The 19,267-nt window shown below is 37.6% G+C and overlaps 2 protein-coding genes across 2 annotated transcripts; both read right to left on the bottom strand.

Moving 5' to 3' along the window:
• Positions 1-1,769: 1,769 nt before the first annotated feature.
• LOC140169199 (acid-sensing ion channel 1-like) lies at positions 1,770-8,035 on the bottom strand. The gene is made up of 4 exons (XM_072192457.1): positions 7,841-8,035; positions 6,973-7,064; positions 4,549-5,578; positions 1,770-1,814 (listed from the first exon to the last, which is right to left on the bottom strand). The coding sequence occupies exons 1-4, from the start codon at positions 8,033-8,035 to the stop codon at positions 1,770-1,772; spliced, it is 1,362 nt and encodes a 453-aa protein (XP_072048558.1).
• A 3,800-nt stretch (positions 8,036-11,835) lies between these two features.
• LOC140169722 (acid-sensing ion channel 1B-like) lies at positions 11,836-17,729 on the bottom strand. Its single transcript, XM_072193017.1, has 3 exons — positions 17,467-17,729; positions 14,917-15,008; positions 11,836-14,207 (listed from the first exon to the last, which is right to left on the bottom strand). The coding sequence occupies exons 1-3, from the start codon at positions 17,659-17,661 to the stop codon at positions 13,076-13,078; spliced, it is 1,419 nt and encodes a 472-aa protein (XP_072049118.1). The 5' UTR covers positions 17,662-17,729; the 3' UTR covers positions 11,836-13,075.
• Positions 17,730-19,267: the final 1,538 nt, after the last annotated feature.

The following is a 19,267-nucleotide window of genomic DNA, read 5'->3' as shown; positions in this document are numbered from 1 at the left end:
CACGGGGTAGGGAAAACGAAGGAAATTTACGGTTTTTAATGATGTTACTTTGCATTTTTGTTATTATTTTGATGAAATAAGAAGCTGGTATGTATGAACAGGGTTCATTCATATATTTTCATGACTAAACGGTTGTTTAGTCATGAAAATATATGAATGAACCCCTAATTTATTAACGTAAAAGTCCAAAGAAGTAGGTTTTTTTTATTGTGTTGTTTCTGAAGGAATCTATGTTTGAGTTATGCTATAAAAATGGTATGCCAAGAAACGCACACAATTATTGCACCTTAGTAATTAATCTATATACAACATTACATTCAGTTAATCTTACACCTTTGCTAGACTATGCCATAGTCGATTTTGATAAATAAACATATGTTATTAATCATGATGAACGCATTCAGTTGAACTCGAATTATACCTATATCTATGACATCAAAATTCTAATAAATGGTTATGAAAAAGTTTAATACAATTATTATATTAGTGACAGTAACAACAAACTATACGTAGGCTTATATTATTGAATGCAACATATTATAGTACGTGTGGCCGAGTGGATAAGGCGCCCGATTCATAATCCATAGGTTGCGCGTTCGAGCCCCGCTCGTGCCAACGTATTGTGTCCTTGGGCAAGGCACTTAATCCTCATTGTCTACTGGGTGATGGGGTTGAGTTGGATTGGATGTTTGTATAGTTGTTTGTTTCAATGTTGCAATATTGGCGCTGATTAAGCTGCTGCCTACAAATTGCACTGTGTCTGTTTAGAAGTGTTAATGTACAATTCTAGCAATTTGACCTGCGGGTCACCATTAGAGTTAGAAATAAAAACATTCCTTAAAAAACCTTCCTTATAATGACATAATTATAATGGCACTTTAAAGCTGAACAATTCTGATTTTAGAATCTACCAGGTTATTAATCGCGAAAGCCCGAGTTTAACAGGAATTTGACCGGAGACTTAGTCCCTAACACACACTGTCAATCATACTTGTTTATCAATCCAATTTAACAGCAGGCACAAAGCCTGGACGTACAAGACGCGCTCATACACCTTGGGCGACCAATCACAAGCCAGATCCTTTTAAAGATGCATTACATCAATTTTAGTTAGGCCAGAAATTGGCCTAATTCTCCATAGAGTCCCGTGTTAAGAATATTAACCGCAACCCAAAGTAACTAGTCCACTTGGGAAGCTAGTAAACAGAGGGAGTAAGGTGGCGAAAAGATCAGATGTGAAATTCTATCAACTGCACACAATTAATACAAATCAGAGTTTTATGCTTAAATGTAAATAGCCAAAGTATACAAATTGGGCAAGTGGACTACGGAAAAGTCTACACCTTTGCATACCATTCGCGTTCGTTTTATAGGCTTATTCAGCGATTTGGTGAACCAGAACACCCCAAATTTAATCAAAATTCAGATTTTAGCATAGATGTGCCATTGAAGCGAAAAGCAATCCGATTACGGCAAAATTTGATATCAAACTGAGAAAGTGGAAAGTGATACGAGCGGCAGTCAATAAGTTCGTAGAACAAGGTACTTGGGAAGAGTACTAGCAAAATGCTTTCTATCTCACTCTTGAATATGATCACTGCATACCTTAATGAACCCATCTCAATTTTTTTTCTTGAAACCTTCTATTTCAACAAAATGGAAGTCATCCGATTGCTTCATGAGACATTCTTCAGTGAAGGCTCACCAGTATTGATCACCTACAAACTTGATATTATGAAGGTAGGATTTAAAATCTAAAATAGGTTTCGCTAACTGGAGGCCATGCCTAGACGACAATATGGCAGCTTGGCAAACTGAGAAGAGTGCACAACACAAAATACAATCCGAGAACAGTCCCATTCCTACCACCAACCTTCTTCACTTAATAGCTTGTCTCAATTTTGCTATCAAAATTGAATGATATATGCCTGTTCTTGTATTTTCAATTGGCAAATGATCTGTCATCAAGACACTCCCTGGGTGAGAGATCTAGGTGCCTCCACTAATTGGACTCAAGATTCCAATGATTAATGTATGTCTTATCACTTTTAGCAAAATATAGACGACACTGGTGTTGGTTCTCATTCTGGGTGTATAGGGGGTGTTGACCTGATTAGGTCAACTGGTATCAATTTTTTGCATGAAGATTCATGGACCCGCATCTGGAAGACACCCTGGAATACCCAAATGTTAATGGATTTAATTTTAAACACTTTCATCAGAGTTGATATATTTCGACATTATCTCATCTTTCTTGTTTAGTTCTTTATTCATTACCAATGCCATTGTACCAGTACGTATATCATTAGTGGTGACGTCAGAAAGACTTTTGGAATTTGGATGATCTTCAAGGACGCTCATTTCATCCTTGAACTCGACGGACAATTTCGTTGCTGTTGAATATTAAGGGCCTCATCACCATTCATAGCATTTCAACACCTCTTTCGGGATCAAATTCCATGATGACCCTGTATCCACTTCTGGTATAACCTGTAAATTCAAGAAGGTAGGCTTCCTCTGTAGGGTGTCCTACAGGGGCGTAGCAATAGCCTCGGGGCCCATGGACAAGGAACAGTCCGGAGTCCTTTTATCATCTAATTTAACAGCCCTATCCCTAGCCATATAGTCAAGAGTACATCACGTGGCCCTTGAATCATCGGGCCCATGGACTTCATCCACCCTGTCCGCCCGCTTGCTACGCCTGTGGTGTCCTACCCATATACAGTGATGCAAACATATTTTGGCAGTAATGTTTGAAGGAACATGCTTTCAAATGAGACCACATTCTGTTACCATGCGTCAAAGTAGCACACCTTGTTCGGCGAACTTTTTGACCGCCCGTCGTAGGTCTACACATATAAATTGGTAGTGTAGATAGAAAATAATTTTGTGTATATAATCGCTGAATATGCCATTAAATAAACATCACAAACAATCACCAATAGACCATAAGGTATATTGCTGCTAGCGATCGATAGGCAAAAGTGATGGATGCTGGGAAGAAAAAGGGCTCAAATTCGCGCTATCGGGTAACGAATTCTATCGTTTTTTAGTAGACTTTAGTAGACCTCAGTCGTTAACCGTCTGGGTTGAGGACTGAGAAAACGTGGAAAAAAGTGACGGATTTTTCAACAGGATTCCTGTGGCATAGAGCATACGCAGTTGTGTCCAAATTGACCTTTTGACCGAGTTTGTTATTTTTAGAACTTCACAGCGTGATCTTGTCACAATGGCGCGGTACAGCTACGCGGTACACGGGCGCCGTTTGTCAGTTGCGCTATGGCGCACAACCAAAGTCGCATTGGATATTTTCAGAAGTCCGTCGCGATATGGACTGTAAAGGTTCGTTCATACTACCACCGCATTTGCGATGCGTTGCTTTGCGATGCCGATATATCGATTACTTTTTGCCGCAACTCGACGCAACTCGTCGCAATTGAAAGTTAAAATCTATTTAACTTCATTGCGATATCGCAATGCAGTAGTTTTCAGTACGGCACCGCACCGCATCGCAAAGCAACGCATCGCAAATGCGGTGGTAGTATGAACGAACCAGAGACAAATTTGTTCGATCTTTCATGGACCGTCGATGCTGCTTCGATGCTTGTTATTAATAAGCTATATCCACTATATCCACTATGAGAATTAATGCTAAATTTATATTGGTCAATATCACAACAGGTAAAAATTACTATAATATCACAATTAACAATAGTAAATTAATTGATTTCATTAATAATAAGGATCGATCAAGCATCGATGGTCGATTGAAAGATCGAACTAATTTGCTTCTGGTGCCTAACTAATGCTGGTTTCATACTTTCCTGTCGCTTGCCGCTTTGACACTCTGAAGATGATTTTGCTTTGCTACGCAGTCGCACCAGAAACGCCAGCTGTGACCAGCGGCAAGCCGATATATCGATCACTTCACCGCTTTGCCGCGGCGGCAGCAGCACTGGGAGTTGAATTCATGTCAACTCGGAGCGGGGCCGCTCTGACGTATGAGAACAAAATACGATTTTGGAGCGGTGCTGAGCGGCAACATTGGCTTTCATATAGGCATGCCGCTGCCGCTCAGCGGTGTGCCGCTCCGCTTGTAGAAAAGTACAAGCGGCATGATGAAGCGTCATGCCGCACAGTGGCAAGCGGAATAAAGTATGAAACCAGCATGAAGTAATCGTCACTACGAAGCATAACACAGTACATGCACAGTGTAGACGCTTGATTGGAATTATTGTAACTTTTGAGCACGTTTTATTCCCAGCATGCATCACGTTTGCTCAAAAATCTCGATCAGCAATATACCTTATTTTTTCCTTGCCGATAAAACCCTAAACTACGTCATATTGTCATGGGATAATCCCGATCAGTCGAAACACTGTGCGCATTGACAATGACGTAGTTTCGGTTCCTTTGCAAAAGATTTCGGGAATCAGCGAAATATTTTATTACACTTTTACGCGGATGGATTCAGCTCTATAACTTTGTTATCATTTGATCGCTCCCCTTAAATAAACGAAATATTTTTTTAAAGAGATACTCCAATACTTCAGCCGCAGTGATTGCGCTCATACCGAGAAACAACCCCATCTGTCCACCTAAATCAGATAGCAAGGCCGAAAAACTCATGGCTTCAACCTGCTTAAATTCAGTTTCACTTAATTCTTCGAAATAAACATCTAGATAGACTAAGTTTTTACGAAGCTTGAGATCTTCGCTGATCGAAAAGCTTGAGTTGTCTTTATCCGCAGTATTTTTCAGTGTGCTGTATTTCTTTTGATATTCTTCCGCGAGTTCGTCGCTCGGAAAAGACGTCATTGAAAGTGACGTCCTATATGTAACCTCTGTACATGGAGTAGGACAATCACATTCCTCACTGCTGCCTAATAAGCGATACTCCTGGATCGCCTTGCTTACGCACTGTTCTTGTTGCTCTGGGGTGCAAAGCGTTGTGTTACCATCATACCCTAACGGTTGGCAGTGACACTTATCGACTATGAAGTCTAAACGACAGTCAAGAAGACAAAGGTTCTTATTATAACCATCTTCTACAGATATACATTTACCCCAGGGTTTAGGCAATGATTCGTACTTCTTTTTCCTCACAGCAGCGTATGTATGAAACCCAGGCGGAATGGAAAGCCCCAGCGTCTCAACAAGTGGTGGGTCATTCCAATGATGCACCACAAATTTCAACCCTGCTTCATGATGTCCTTGTTTAAAAGTCTCTGTATAATCTTCTTGATTAATATCTAATAAAATACTCAACCCATGACCAGCTCCTGGTAAATTTTGTCGGAGTCGATTCTCATCTTTATCATCGACATTAAACTGATAACAGGTACCATAATCCGGTATCAAGATTGCGGTAAAATTATGCGCAGAGCAAGAGTTTTTCTTCCCTTTCCAATCACACCGCAGCAGACTGTCATTAAGGCGGAAACCGGATTGATCTGCAAATTCCTCAAAATCAAACTCGTCATCCCAGCTCTCTGCAGATTGATCTCCCCAGCTGTTTTCAGAATTTATCTCGTAATAATCCAGAGTATCTGCAAACCCGAGCACTCGGTCCAAATGCCTGCACGAGATCGAGAAAACCAGAAAACCAAATATGATTAAAACTAATTTTTAAAGAAAAAAAAGCCAAGTTGGCCTATATTTTATGCAATAGTTGATTCCAGACATCGAATAACACAGGAATATACAGTAATGTGCATTTCAAGTCCACTGTAATAACGGTTAAATGGTCAAAGTTTAACGTTTGGCTACTCAAACAAAGAGGTCGAACTTAACTATACACCAGGCTGTCAATTTTTTGGAATTGGCTGGAGTGAGATATTGTCTGAAGATTATAAATTTGAACCGTCACCCTTCGCGCTTGCCCGGCGCAGTAAGGTGTCTGCCCCCTCAGCCTTGGAAAGATTGTCAAAATGAAAGTAAATATGAAGGCATTTTGTGCACCAATTTTAGACTATTATTGGTTATTTTTACGTAAAATTTTGACTATGCGTGAGATTTTCCTACTTTGGTAGCTCTTCGTGTAAGATCTACTTTATCTGGCGTGAGATTTTACTACTTTGGCGTTAGAGCGTGAGAGAGTGCCCACGCTCAATACATATTGAGTTGACAGCCCTAGTATTGTCACACACTGTTTTCCCCGCAGAATCGTCATCAGCGGCTATTAAATACCGTGTGCGGTGTCTTCTGCTTTATATAGAAAACGCAGATAAAGCGAGCAGAAGGTAATCATTTTAGTGGAGAGAAAAAAGGCCGCGGTACGGGAAAACATGAATGGGTAACTTCATTTCAAGTCTACACCCCTTGTGTGTGGGAGATTAAGGTTATGTCTTCCACAAGGCCAAGGAAAAAAATGTTTGCTTGCCCTCCAGTGGGATTTTTGGGGTGGGTGGGTGGGTCGGTCAAAAATATTTTTTTATTATATTATTATTACTGTATAGGCCTCTTAGGCAATGAACATTGGTCATGCGCAAAGATACATCAATACTCCAATTCAGACGTTCAATACACAAGACACACAATAGATATTTATTCAATTAGAACAACTGCATACTTACAGTCATCTTCTCTGCTTACAGGCATAAGACGCCAAGTTTATTGGAAACATTGATGCATGAATGGATTGTTATAAATGTTATAATGAGTTTAATGATTTTCTTCTTGTTGGTCAAATTTAGCTTTGATATGAAATTTAGACACAGAAAAAGTAATAAAAAACCATTAAAATTATAAACTAATAACTGATTTTTTTTTTAAAGTGCCGACCCTGATTTTGGACAATTTGGGTCCGTCGGTGGAAGGCAAGCAAGCATTTTTCCCTTAAGAGGTGTATGGATTAAAATAGAATACTTAATGGATGATTCATTTATGCACAGACACCAGGGGATAAAACGTTGAAATTAATAACATCTCTTCCAGTGCCTGTTATTGTGTTGAAAAATAAACGTCACTTACTTTCGATACTCATCAGCTACTCGGGAGTTATAAAAGCGATTGTAGTTGCAGATTGTCACGGCTGGAAAAGTTATTTTGGATCGATGTTCAACCTGGTCAAAAAAGACGTAATAAGTCAAACGTAAAAACCCAAAACAAAAGACTAACATAATTTAAAGTATAACCCTAGTGCATCCTAACTTCCCACACACGATACAAAGTTGTAACCTTTACGAAGTTGTAACCTTTACGAAGTTGTAACCTTTACGAAGTTGTAACCTTTACGAAGTTGTAACCTTTACGAAGTTGTAACCTTTACGAAGTTGTAACCTTTACGAAGTTGTAACCTTTACGAAGTTGTAACCTTTACGAAGTTGTAACCTTTACGAAGTTGTAACCTTTACGAAGTTGTAACCTTTACGAAGTTGTAACCTTTACGAAGTTGTAACCTTTACGAAGTTGTAACCTTTACGAAGTTGTAACCTTTACGAAGTTGTAACCTTTACGAAGTTGTAACCTTTAAAAATGCAATTCTGCACCAAAATTATCCCTTAAAACTTTAACAAAGCAAGAAATTTCAAGAAAGTAATTTGAAATCTGCAGTTGATGTTTTGGTATCCTATTCTTTCTATCATAATGATTTCCTTATTGCGTTGATGTTATAGTTGTTTTATTTCTTTCGGTTCTTTTATTATTGTGTTTATTTATTCAAGCAGTTAAAGGCTACGAAGCCAAAGTGATGTTATTTCAAAAATATGGGAAACGTATTGTTTGCAATAAAAAGATGTACCTGACCAGAGAATTTTAACTTTGAACATTTTATTTTTCTTATATTTTCCAATCAATGGTACTTATGAATAGACTATAATCAGGATAATGAAACACATACCTCAACAAGTGTGTTGTAATCAAATTTCAGATATGCTGTTACACGCTCAGAAAATTGCCAAATAAACAGACCAAAAGCTGCCAAGAAGATTACCGACCAAATGAGCTTTAAGATAACCCCAGCAGACTGGAAAATACGGGCAATCCCATGAAGACTGGTATTTTCTGCAAACTCTCTTTCAAGATCCAGTTTCATGTCGAAAAACTTTTGAATGTTTTTGAATATCGTGATTGGTGTCAACTAGAGATCTATATCTTAATTTCTGCCAATTTGATGTCCTTTATACTTTTGGCTCGTGCATTGCGTCGATTCCCGTTGTCTCTTTTTTATTCTCGTTGGACGTTGAAGATTCACACTTATACAGGACCAGTATTGTAAACTATAGGCCTATACAAAAGTTGCTGTTGGTTCGAATCCATTTTGGGATGACCTCTTTGAATTCACTTCGTACCAAGCTATGGATTATGTTCGTTGTTGTCACTAAATTACGCTTTAGGTCCACATCGATGTGTGCCACCGCAAACAGTGAGTGGTCAAATGCTTCAGCCAAGAAGAGACATGTGATGAGGCCCTGCAGATTATCATTTCGTTGGTACAAATTAACTTTAAGGTCTGTTGGTTTAATTCATTATCTTGACCATGTTGATCAGTTTTGTTCAATTAATCAAGAGATAAAAGTAGAAAAAGTACCATGACAACGCCGGCAACAAACAATGATGAACCCTGATGAACCACTCTCTTAAACAGGCTGTATCATAATGACCATTCTCCGTATACCATTAATAGGTAAGCTAAGTGGATCTTTTGTTGTATTTTGATATGGCAGACTTGCGCTGATATCTGTATATCATTATCTATTAGGTTGTTGTTGCTGTTGTTGTTGTTGTTGTTGTTGTTGTTGTTGTTGTTGTTGTTGATGATGATGATGATGATGATGATGATTATGATGATGATGAAGATAATGATGACGACGACGACGAAGATGATGACGATGACGACGACGACTATGATGATAATGATAATAATAGAGGTTATCCACTTTACTCATGTGTGACTTCTAACAAAAGGCGCTAGTTCCCGTGGTATTCCTCATTCAAACCAATTCAATGCACGACCTCGGAGTCACCTGCATGACTTTGGCGGGATATTTTGAAACACTCATGGTTGCACATGCAGGTACTTCTTTTGAAAGTCCTAAACAAGGTATAGCAGTCGTTGATAGGATATGCACTTATAGAACACGGATAACGAAGATAATGATGATGATGATGATGATGATGATGACCTGGAGGATGATTAAATTGATTATGATAGTGTTGACGACGAGGAGGATGAGTATGGTGATTATGTTGATGGGCAGTAATTTGGTAATTTGGTAATAAGTGATTTTATAAGTTACCATCAAGTTATCGTCTGATAAGAAACACGTAAAATGGTATGCTAGCTAATTGAACCAAGGGCTAACCACACCTGTCAAGAGGATTTAGGAATTCCAATCATAAACAGTTTCGATTTAAGAATTCCAATCAAAAACAGTTTGGTGTTCCGAAGTTAGTCATTTTAGGGCTTATAAATTCCCAAATTGATCACCAAATGCTCAGATTGTTGCTCTTGTCCAATTAGTCCCCATCTTGATGAAATTTATCTTCAGTCTGCCTCACTATTTGATTAGAAACTCGATATATTTTTCAAATTTTAATCAATTAAATGGAATGTCATTAATTGCACCAAGGTGCTTAATTAAAATCGTTGAACTGCAACTATTAAAGTTTACTTAGTTATTACCATTTACTATTACCATTTCTGCACGTCAGGTCTGTCTTCTCTTTCGTGGGTTGGATACCAGAAATAGATGTTCTAGGGATGTAAATCTCATCCATTCTCAGCAGATGACCAAACCACTATAAGCGGCGCTTACTAATGATAGTAGTGAACTTCTGTTGCTTTGTTATGAATCTTATTAAGTCGTTATAGTTATCGATTATATCATAGTCGATTTTTGATAAATAAACATATGACATTAATCATGATGATCGCATTCAGTTGAGCACTAAATTATACAGATGTTTTGGGAACAAATAAGTTGTATGATACATAATGAATGTAATCAGTCACAATAAAGTGAAGCACACGTTTGTTATCGTTTGCAACATATCTTAGCATAATTATAATGAGGGCTCACTTATCGAAGAATTCTGATTTTGGGATTTGCCGCGAAACCCCGAGGAAAAATCACTCGAAGAGCTAGTAAAACTGGTTAGACAAACGGAGAACGAGAAATCTATAAAGTATTTGACGTGTATTTATTACCGCAAATCAGTAACAACTCATAAAATTAAATATATTGGTATCACTTAGCATAATCAATCATGCATACTCCTATTTCACATTGTCATGTTCTTGTTGACCTTTAAGCAGTGTTGTAGTCGAGATCCGAGACCAAGACCGAGACCGAGACCAGGCAGTCCGAGACCGAGACCAAGACCGAGACCGGCTGGTCGGAGACTGAGACCAAGACCGAGACCGACTGGTCCGAGACCGTGACCGAGACCGGCAGGTCAGAGACCAAGACCGAAACCGAGACCGGGCTTGAAATGAATGATAACTATCTCGGTGACTGGTACATGATGGGCCATACAATCCATTTTTAGTGCTGGTTTTTTAAGCAAGGATACCAACAATCCAATCATTTTTCAAAATATTAGGATCCAAAACAAGAGAAATAAAGCTGTTCAAATGACCCGTTAGTAACATCGAAATGATAATATTGGGCCCAAAAGCTATAAAAGAATGCACATATAAAAAGCTCTAAGATGCAATGCGTCTTTGATCATAGTGCATTAAGCTGCATGTAGCATTATCTGCTATCACTACCATTATAAAGTATGAAATTCAATTTGAAAAAAAAAACATGATCCACCCGCCCCAAAATATCCCTTTTTGAAGATATAATTAATGCACTTAAGTCGTTCATATAATATTTCAAGATAATTTCTCCCCAAACACAACGTTGTATAACGCTTTTATAACTTTGGCCTTTAATGTGGACTTTAGAAATGATTTTTAAATAATACATGTAGTTATCATAAATATTATAAAAATGTTGTGTAAATATTATTGTTAACTGTTTTCTGCCAAATGTTAATGTTTTTTCAACTTTAAAATAAAAGTTTGTGCAACGAAATCGGAAAACGTTATTGTAAAATATTATGAAAACGTTTTATAACTGTTACTAGAATGTTCATTTTACCATTATCTGGTAACCTTTGTTAGTCCTTTCATGTTGCCACTTTTTGGCATGTATACTTATGATTATTTGGGCAAACGCACCAATGAAATTTCTTTAGATTTTAACAGAACTGGATTTTGGAGATTGAGATTGAGTTTATTTACAATGAATTCATACAATGTTTTAAACATTACTAATTGGACCTAATTGAAAATAAATGGGTAGGTCCTGATATAAGATTGAGAATTTTAATTAGTTAATATTTAATAATTCAATTGATGAAAACCGTCTGAGCAGAATTGCTGTGAAGTGACCAGAATGGTGCTATTTTGCCGGTCTCGAACCCGGTCTCGCACAGAGACCTCGAGACCAGGAGAACCGACATCATTCGCAAAAGGTTATAAAAGGTTGTCAGAAAACGATTAAATGTCGGGTTATATAAAGGGTATATTAAGAGTATAAAACGTTTTCATAACCTTAAAAAACATTTTTTGATAATCTACTGCTCAGCAAACAAAAATGTTTTTCTGAAAACGTTTAAATAATGTCGGGTTATGTAAAGGGTATAAAAACGTTTTAATAACATTCCAAAAATATTCTTGAAAACTTGATACAAAAAATTCTAAACAGAATGTTATTATGGGTTTGGAAAAATATTTTGCGAAAAATGTTTGCCCAAAATATTTTCAATATGACCTTTATATAACCCGACATTTAAATGTTATTAAAAGGTTTTGAAAAAAACATTTTAAGAACATTTCTGTGTTTGCTGGGTTCAAATATTTTAACATAATGTTATTTAAGTATTGACACAATATTTGGCAAAGATGTTTGCAAAAATAACATTTTTTGAAAACATTTAAACACCACTAGTACCGATAGTATGATGGAGGCTACCGAGGCTCCCAACTAAACTGCTCTTATAAACATCTCAAAAAAAGTAACCTACCCCCTTTAAATAACGGTCATTATTCAAAAATGGGCCATTGTATTACAAATCTGTAAAATGCGTTGGAAGCAGAATTTATTTCTACACACCTGTCCTGTCAGCATTTGAAATGATGTGCCTTCGCAAAAAAATGGGAGTGTCACGTCTCCACAGGATCCGAAACACTACCATTCGGTATTCCTTTGACATGGAGTTTCCCATCATGGACAGAATTTCTACAAAAAGGCTCCGGTATACAGAGAATGCAGCCATTTGTGCCACATATCCTTTTTAAACAACCAAGAGGTAGACTACCAAAACGATGGACTGACGGCCTGAAAACAAACTTTAACAAAGTGAAAAGCAGCTCTTTTGACAGAGCTAGCAGGCTATCTAAAGACAGAAGGAAGTGGCATGACAGGACATCATGAAGCGGATAACACCACTAAACCCCAACTTGGGTGAACGCCATTGGTCAAGGTAGGTCTAGGTTTTATATTTGCCAAATGGGTAAAAGCAAAAATGTACATTATGAGGTATTTCCTGCCCTGCGACGCAGTATGTTAATGATGAATATTATTTATATATATGAAAAAAAATAATGCTATGATTTGGGCCAGTTGATAAATTTGACAGGTACATTAGCAGCCAGGTTCGTTTCAATTAAAATGTAAAATCCATCACTGATTAATCATTTATGTAATTTCCGAAACCCTCTGGTACAAAAACTCAAACTACATCATAACATCGTCATTGCGCGCACTCGACCGATCAAAGTGAGCAGTTAGTTTCTTAGTAAATAAGTTCACGAATTACCGATATGCTCAAAGGCTTTCGACAATTGGTTCTTTCGGTAAATTCCGTAAGCCTTTGCGGGTAGACTTGAGATTTCGTCATTTGACGTCACGTCGATGTGCACTCCCCTTAACGAACATCGTTACTGCGCATTTCAAAGTCAAAGGCGTGAAGTGACGGCGCGCCACGGCGTGCGTGACAACATTACAGGTATACACGCAAATGATTATGGGATTACTGAAAAAGTCAATAAATTTGGAATTTTCTAAATAGTTATTACTTTTTACGTGGATGAATTTAGCTCTATTACTTTGTTGTCAGTCGACCGATTCTTCTTAAAGACACGATATATCTTTTTTACGAGGTACTCCAATACTTCAGCCGCTGTGATTGCACTCATACCGAGAAACAATCCCATTTGTCCACCCAAATCAGAGAGCAAGGCCGAAAAACTCATGGCTTCAACCTGCTTAAATGTAGTTTCACTTAACTCATCGAAATAAACATCTAGATAGACTAAGTTTTTACGAAGTTTGAGATCTCCGCTGTTCGAAAAGCTTGAGTTGTCTTTGTCGACAACCCCTATAAATGTCTCATATTTCTTTTGATATTCTTCTGCGAGTTCATCACTCGGAAAAGACGTCATTGAAAGTGATGCCGTATATACCACTTCTGTACACTGAGTAGGGCAATTGCATACGTCACTGCTGGCTATAGAGCGGTATTCCTGGAGCGCCTTTGCTACACAATCTGCTTGTTGGTCTGGGGTGCAAATCTGGGACTTACCAGTATACCCCAATGGTCGGCAGTTACAAGTACTGACGATGCGTTTTAGGCGACAGTCAAAAAGACAATGTTTCTCATTATAACCATCTTTTACAGATTTACATTTACCCCACGGCTTGGGCAATGATTCATATTTCTTTTCCCTCACAGCAGCGTATGTATGAAACCCAGGCGCAATGGCAAGCCCCAGCGTCTCAATGAGAGGTTGGTCATCCCACTGATGAACAACAAACTTCAACCCTGCTTCATGATGTCCTCGTTTAAATGTCTCTGTATACTCTTTTTGGTTGATATTTATTAGAATACTCAATCCATTATCAGCTCCTGGTAAAGTTTGCCGCAGTCGATTCTCGTCTTTATCATTGATATTAAACTGGTAACAGATACCATAATCCGGTATAAATATCGCAGTAAAATTTTCTGCAGAGCAAGAGTCCTTTTCTCCTTTCCAATCACACCGTAGCAGACTGTCATTGAGGCGGAAACCAGATTGGGTACTGAATTGCTCAAAATCAAACTCGTCATTCAAACCGTCCCAAATCTCTGCTGATTCATATCCCTCGCTGTTTTCAGAATATGCGTCGTAATAATTCAGAGTATCTGCAAACTTGAGCACTCGGTCCAAATACCTGCAGAAGATTGGGAAACAGAGAATCAAACAATGATTAAATCCAACTTGGATCCAAATTATACGTAAACAATTAATAGAATGTTAAAAAAGGTAAAAAAAACAAGAAAAGGGCTGAATATGTCCAAAAAATGAGTATAACAACATTGCGCGGCATGTATTTACAACTTTAAAATATAGCGCCCTCAATATGCACACAAAATGTACAGTATATAGATTAAAAATCACCGCAAAAAAAAAAAAAAAAAGACTAATTTGATAAAAAAAAAGGTGCAAATGTACAAAGGACTTCGCTGATTTTCGCAGGACAAGAGCACAAGGATATATACATTAGCTGTCCAGAACATTGCAAGAACTCTATGTTATCTTCAAGAAGAAGAATGCTGGCTAAGTACTAATTAGTTAAAAGAGTGAAATATCATTATTTGATTACTTTTGTATTTTTATTTGTTGTCATATATTGTACGAATTATATTTTGCTTTCAATTAAAGACTTAGATTTTGTTAGCTTAATCAAACAGTGTATCTGTGTTGTGCATTCGTGTGAATTTGGGTAAGAGGTGATTTTGGCCTTGAGTCAGTACGACTCGTAACAGTATGTCGTGCCCAATACCCATGGGTCACGAGCGTATTTATAAATACGTATTTATAGACGTAGTCGAAGGTAGCTGTTGTGTAAAAATAATTGTGTAAAAATGATCGTCACTTACTTTCGATATTCTTCAGATATTCGGGAATTATAAAAGCGATTGTAGTTGCAGATTGTCACGGCTGGGAAAGTTAATTCGGATCGATGTTCAACCTGGTTAAAGTAGATCCATAAAAAGAGATAAGAAATAAGTTGAACACAAACACACTGACGAACGCACAAAACAAACACACAAGCTGCCACATAAATGCACACCCCTGCACCACAGCACATACATACGAAAGCTTATATGCCACACATAATCAACCCTCTCTCTGTACTCCCAACCCCTCGCGCATACTTCTCACACCACCGTACACGCCACACAACGCACATCATACAAACACACGTCATAAAGAATACAGGTATATTGTGTTACCTTTAGGAATGCAATTCTGCGCCAAAGTGACTTTTTAGATTTTTAGAAAGCAAAAAAGTGAAATTGAAATCAGTCGTTGATGTTTTGGTGCTCTCTCTTTTAGGGTGGATTTTCTGAGCAAACATTTTTTTTAAACGTGTTTCAATTGGTCAAAACGCTAAAAATGTCTGGTTATATAAAGGTCAACGTTTTAACATGTTGTTTATCAATAGAACACTACAACAACATTGATCATGTTATTGTAAAATGTGTTTTTGAATTGGTCAACAATACATCATAATATTATATGTGACCGTTCACGGCGAATGAGCCGTAAATTCCTCCCCGGTCAATTTTGTTTTATTTCGTGTTTAAAAATAAACATCATAAACTTAAAATGGTATATCATTTGACTTCAAACGATATCCAGAAGCGGGGTTATGGTTTGTTAAACTTTGCTCCTTCAACAAAATTATAGCTTTTACGTTTTACATGTGTCTCTTTTTCCACATTGCTGGCAATAAATATCAAACAGTCATAATTGGCGGTCATTTCAAATCATCCCCAAGTCAACGAGGTTTAAGAAAGTTCTCTCATTGTTAATTGTTGGTTATGCATACCTGTACAAAATACAATGCCTGGTAACCCACCACTTGAACAGGATTTAGCAAAAGCAAACAAAGACCAGAGCTATTAAAAGTTCTATAGCCATCTAAGGTAGAAGCTTATTATCCACTTCAACAATAGGATTATTGATTAGTTTTTGACTATCAAAATGAGACAGATGTCGGGCCAGCTTAAGTTACCGATGAATACGACCTTCGTACACATTTTACACCGTAACTCAGAATACAATTTAGGGAATTTACGGCTCATTTGTGCTGCCGGGTCACATTACAAAATATTTATACCCCGCATGCGAAGCATGAACGGGTATATTGCCATTCTATGGTTTCTTCTCCTCCTTCTTCTCCTCCTCCATTAAACACAACATTCTGTCAAGGCTAGCGCTAAAACTACAAGGGCCACAGGGCCCATATGTGGTACACTTATGGGCCCTACCCCGTAGATTTATCCTTTGCCCATCTTGGCCCCAGAGGTCAAAGGTCACGGGCCCCAGGGGCCCAAATGTAAAAATACAAAGCATGCCGTTTCTCATCAAATGAAGCAGCCTCATGGCCCTGAGTTGGTACACTGATAGCCCCAGGGGTACTCTATATATACAAGTATACATGAGCCCCATATGTCATATATTATGGGCCCCAGGGCCCCAAATGTTAAAAAAAGGGGCAACAGATTGACAAGGCTAGTGCTAAAACTATAAGGGCCCCAGGGCCCATATGTGATACACTTATGGGCCCTACCCATAGATTTATCCTTTGCACATCTTGGCTCCAGAGGTCAAGGTCACGGGCCCCAGGGGCCCAAATGTAAAAATACAAAGCATGCTGTTTCTCATCAAATGAAGCAGCCTCAGGGTCCTGAGTTAGTACACTGATAGCTCAGGGGTACTCTATATATACAAGTATACATGAGCCCCATATGTCATATATTATGGGCCCCAGGGCCCCAAATGTTAAAATAAGGGGCAACAGATTAACAAGGCCAGCTTGGAGTCTACTGATAGCCTTGAGAATTATGCATATAAAACTACAAGGGCACTAGGGCTCATATGTGGCACATGTATGGGCCCTAAGTTGTAATGTGTCTTCTGCCCATTTTGGCCCCAGATGTTTAAGACTAGGGGCCCCAAAGGCCCAAATGTTAAAACAAAGGGCCGGTCGTTTCTCAGCAAATAAAATAACCCGACATTTAAATGTTATTTAAAAAACGTTTTGAAAATAACATCTTAAAAACATTTTTGTGTTTGCTGGGTGCAAATATTTTAACATTATGTTATTTAAGCGTTGACAAAATATTAGACAAAATATGTTTGCAAAAATAGTTTACAATAGCATTTTGAAAACATTTAAAAAATATTGTTGTAGTGTGTTTTCATACAAAACGTTTTAAAACGTTTTCATGACATCTATATAACCCGACATTTTAATGTTATTAAAACATTTTTACCTAAACCAAAAGCCAAAATATAACTTATTTAAAACGTTTTTAACGCGTTTTAGTGTTTGCTGGGTACCCAGATATTAGATATTTGTTATAAACATACTTTCCACTCACCTATATCTAACAATAACCATGAAATGAAATACGTACCTCAACAAGAGTATTGTAATCAAATTTCAGATATGCTGTAATTCGCTCTGTAAACTGCCAAATAAACAGACCGAAAGCTGCCAAGAAGATTGCCGACCAAATGAGCTTTAAGGTAACCCCAGCAGACTGGAAAATGCGAGCAATGCCATGAAGACTGGTATTTTCCGCAAATTCTTTCTCAAGATCAACTTTCATGCCGAAAACGCTTTGAAATTTTTAATACGAAAAAGGATAATCGTCGATCGCGCGAATCCGCTTTCTCGGTGTCAAGGATGTCTTAGTGGAATTCCTTTTTATATTTCTTGCGATATAGGACTACATACTGAAGTTGGGCGCACGTAATTGTAAAAGCAATGCCAGATTTCTGTCGTCCTTCAGTTTGCCGTGTCCTGTTACTCAATTTGAGGAGTTGATGAGACTTTCAGTCGTATAACTGTATCACTACCTTCCAATTTGAACCCTGATGTTAGATAGTAGCGCAACAAAGGGCTTGCATGGTGTCCCATCACCATGCCGAAATGGTAATTCGAAAACAAACAAACAAACAAATAAATCCTCTGTTCTCGCCTTGAGAAACCTGGGTTACTAAAGATGAATGTTTCAATCATACTTTGATGATAACGACGACGACTTTAATTTCTTTTCACGCATGACATGTGATTTTAATTAATGCCATGTTAATTATATGGGGGTAATAAGTGATTTTAATTTTATATTTTATTATTAGGTTTTAATTATTAAGATGGTTTGCTAGCTACTTGCATCTTAGATTCAGAGTCGTAAACTGTATCAATATTACTGGTTCAAATTTAGTAGCTTTCTCTTTGAGCATTGATGTCATAATTATAGTAGCGTAGTGGCGTAATCAAGGGCTTGCGCAGGTTTTGGTGAGTTTATTTGAGAAAAAAACTGTCCACTGTTCGCGGTTTTGCACGTCAACGTACCTGTTGAATGTTTCAATCATATTTTGATGATAAAGATGACGACTTTGTTTCTTTTTACGCATGGCATGTGATTTTAATTAATCACATGTTAATTATATTTGTGGGGGTAATAAGTGATTTTATAAGTGATCATCAAGCTTTTTTCCAAAAATAACGCGACATATACTTTATTAATTTTCAATTATTAAGATGGTATGGTCGCTAATTGGACTATCCCATTTGAAATCTACACTACCCCTGTGGGAGATTTTGGAAATATCTTCCACGGGGGAGTATAAATTTTAAATGGAATTAGCACATTTGGCGGTTCCATTTGAATTTCATACACTCTCTGAGAAAGATTCAACCTGAATCTTCCACAGATGGAGGGTGAGTTTCAAATGGAGCTGCCTAATGTGCATATTCCATTTAAAATTCATACTCCCTCTGTGGAACATATTTCCAAAATCTTCCACATGGGTGGTGTGGAGTGGATTCTAAATGGAATAGCCCATTACACAAAGGCGCATATAGTTTAGAGGTTTTTTTTTTTATTTGTGTCGTTTTCCTCGTGATTTATGAAATTAAGTTGAAGAAAGGGAAGGGAATTTATGAAGGAGTAATACAAAACAAATCTTAACTGTTTTCATTCGTTTAATGGAAAGAACATTTCATTCGGTGAAATGTACTGTTTGAATCGAATAATCCACATTTCACCTCATGAAAATATTCTTACCATTATCATGATTATAATTTGAGGCACTTTTAAACTTTGTATTAATATCATAGCTAGGTTTTAAGGGAAGAAGTCCAACAAAAATTGTTTATTTTAAATTAAACATGCTAGGAACACCATACTTGGTATAAATGACACTTGA

This window comes from Amphiura filiformis, chromosome 14 (genome assembly GCF_039555335.1).
Source record: "Amphiura filiformis chromosome 14, Afil_fr2py, whole genome shotgun sequence".
Lineage (NCBI taxonomy): Eukaryota > Metazoa > Echinodermata > Ophiuroidea > Amphilepidida > Amphiuridae > Amphiura > Amphiura filiformis.
Note: the sequence above shows the minus strand (reverse complement) of the source record. Positions and strands in the feature narration are given on the sequence as shown.

Excerpts from the sequence above, each read along its gene's own strand:
- LOC140169722 (XM_072193017.1), bottom strand. The coding sequence starts at position 17,661 with ATGAAAGTTGATCTTGAGAAAGAATTTGCGGAAAATACCAGTCTTCAT. Across the intron at positions 15,009-17,466 it reads ATTACAATACTCTTGTTGAG|GTTGAACATCGATCCGAATT; the intron begins GTACGTATTTCA and ends TACTTTAACCAG. Across the intron at positions 14,208-14,916 it reads ATATCTGAAGAATATCGAAA|GTATTTGGACCGAGTGCTCA; the intron begins GTAAGTGACGAT and ends AATCTTCTGCAG.
- LOC140169199 (XM_072192457.1), bottom strand. The coding sequence starts at position 8,035 with ATGAAACTGGATCTTGAAAGAGAGTTTGCAGAAAATACCAGTCTTCAT. Across the intron at positions 7,065-7,840 it reads ATTACAACACACTTGTTGAG|GTTGAACATCGATCCAAAAT; the intron begins GTATGTGTTTCA and ends TTTTTTGACCAG. Across the intron at positions 1,815-4,548 it reads GCGCAATCACTGCGGCTGAA|TTTGCCAAGCTGCCATATTG; the intron begins GTATTGGAGTAT and ends CACTCTTCTCAG.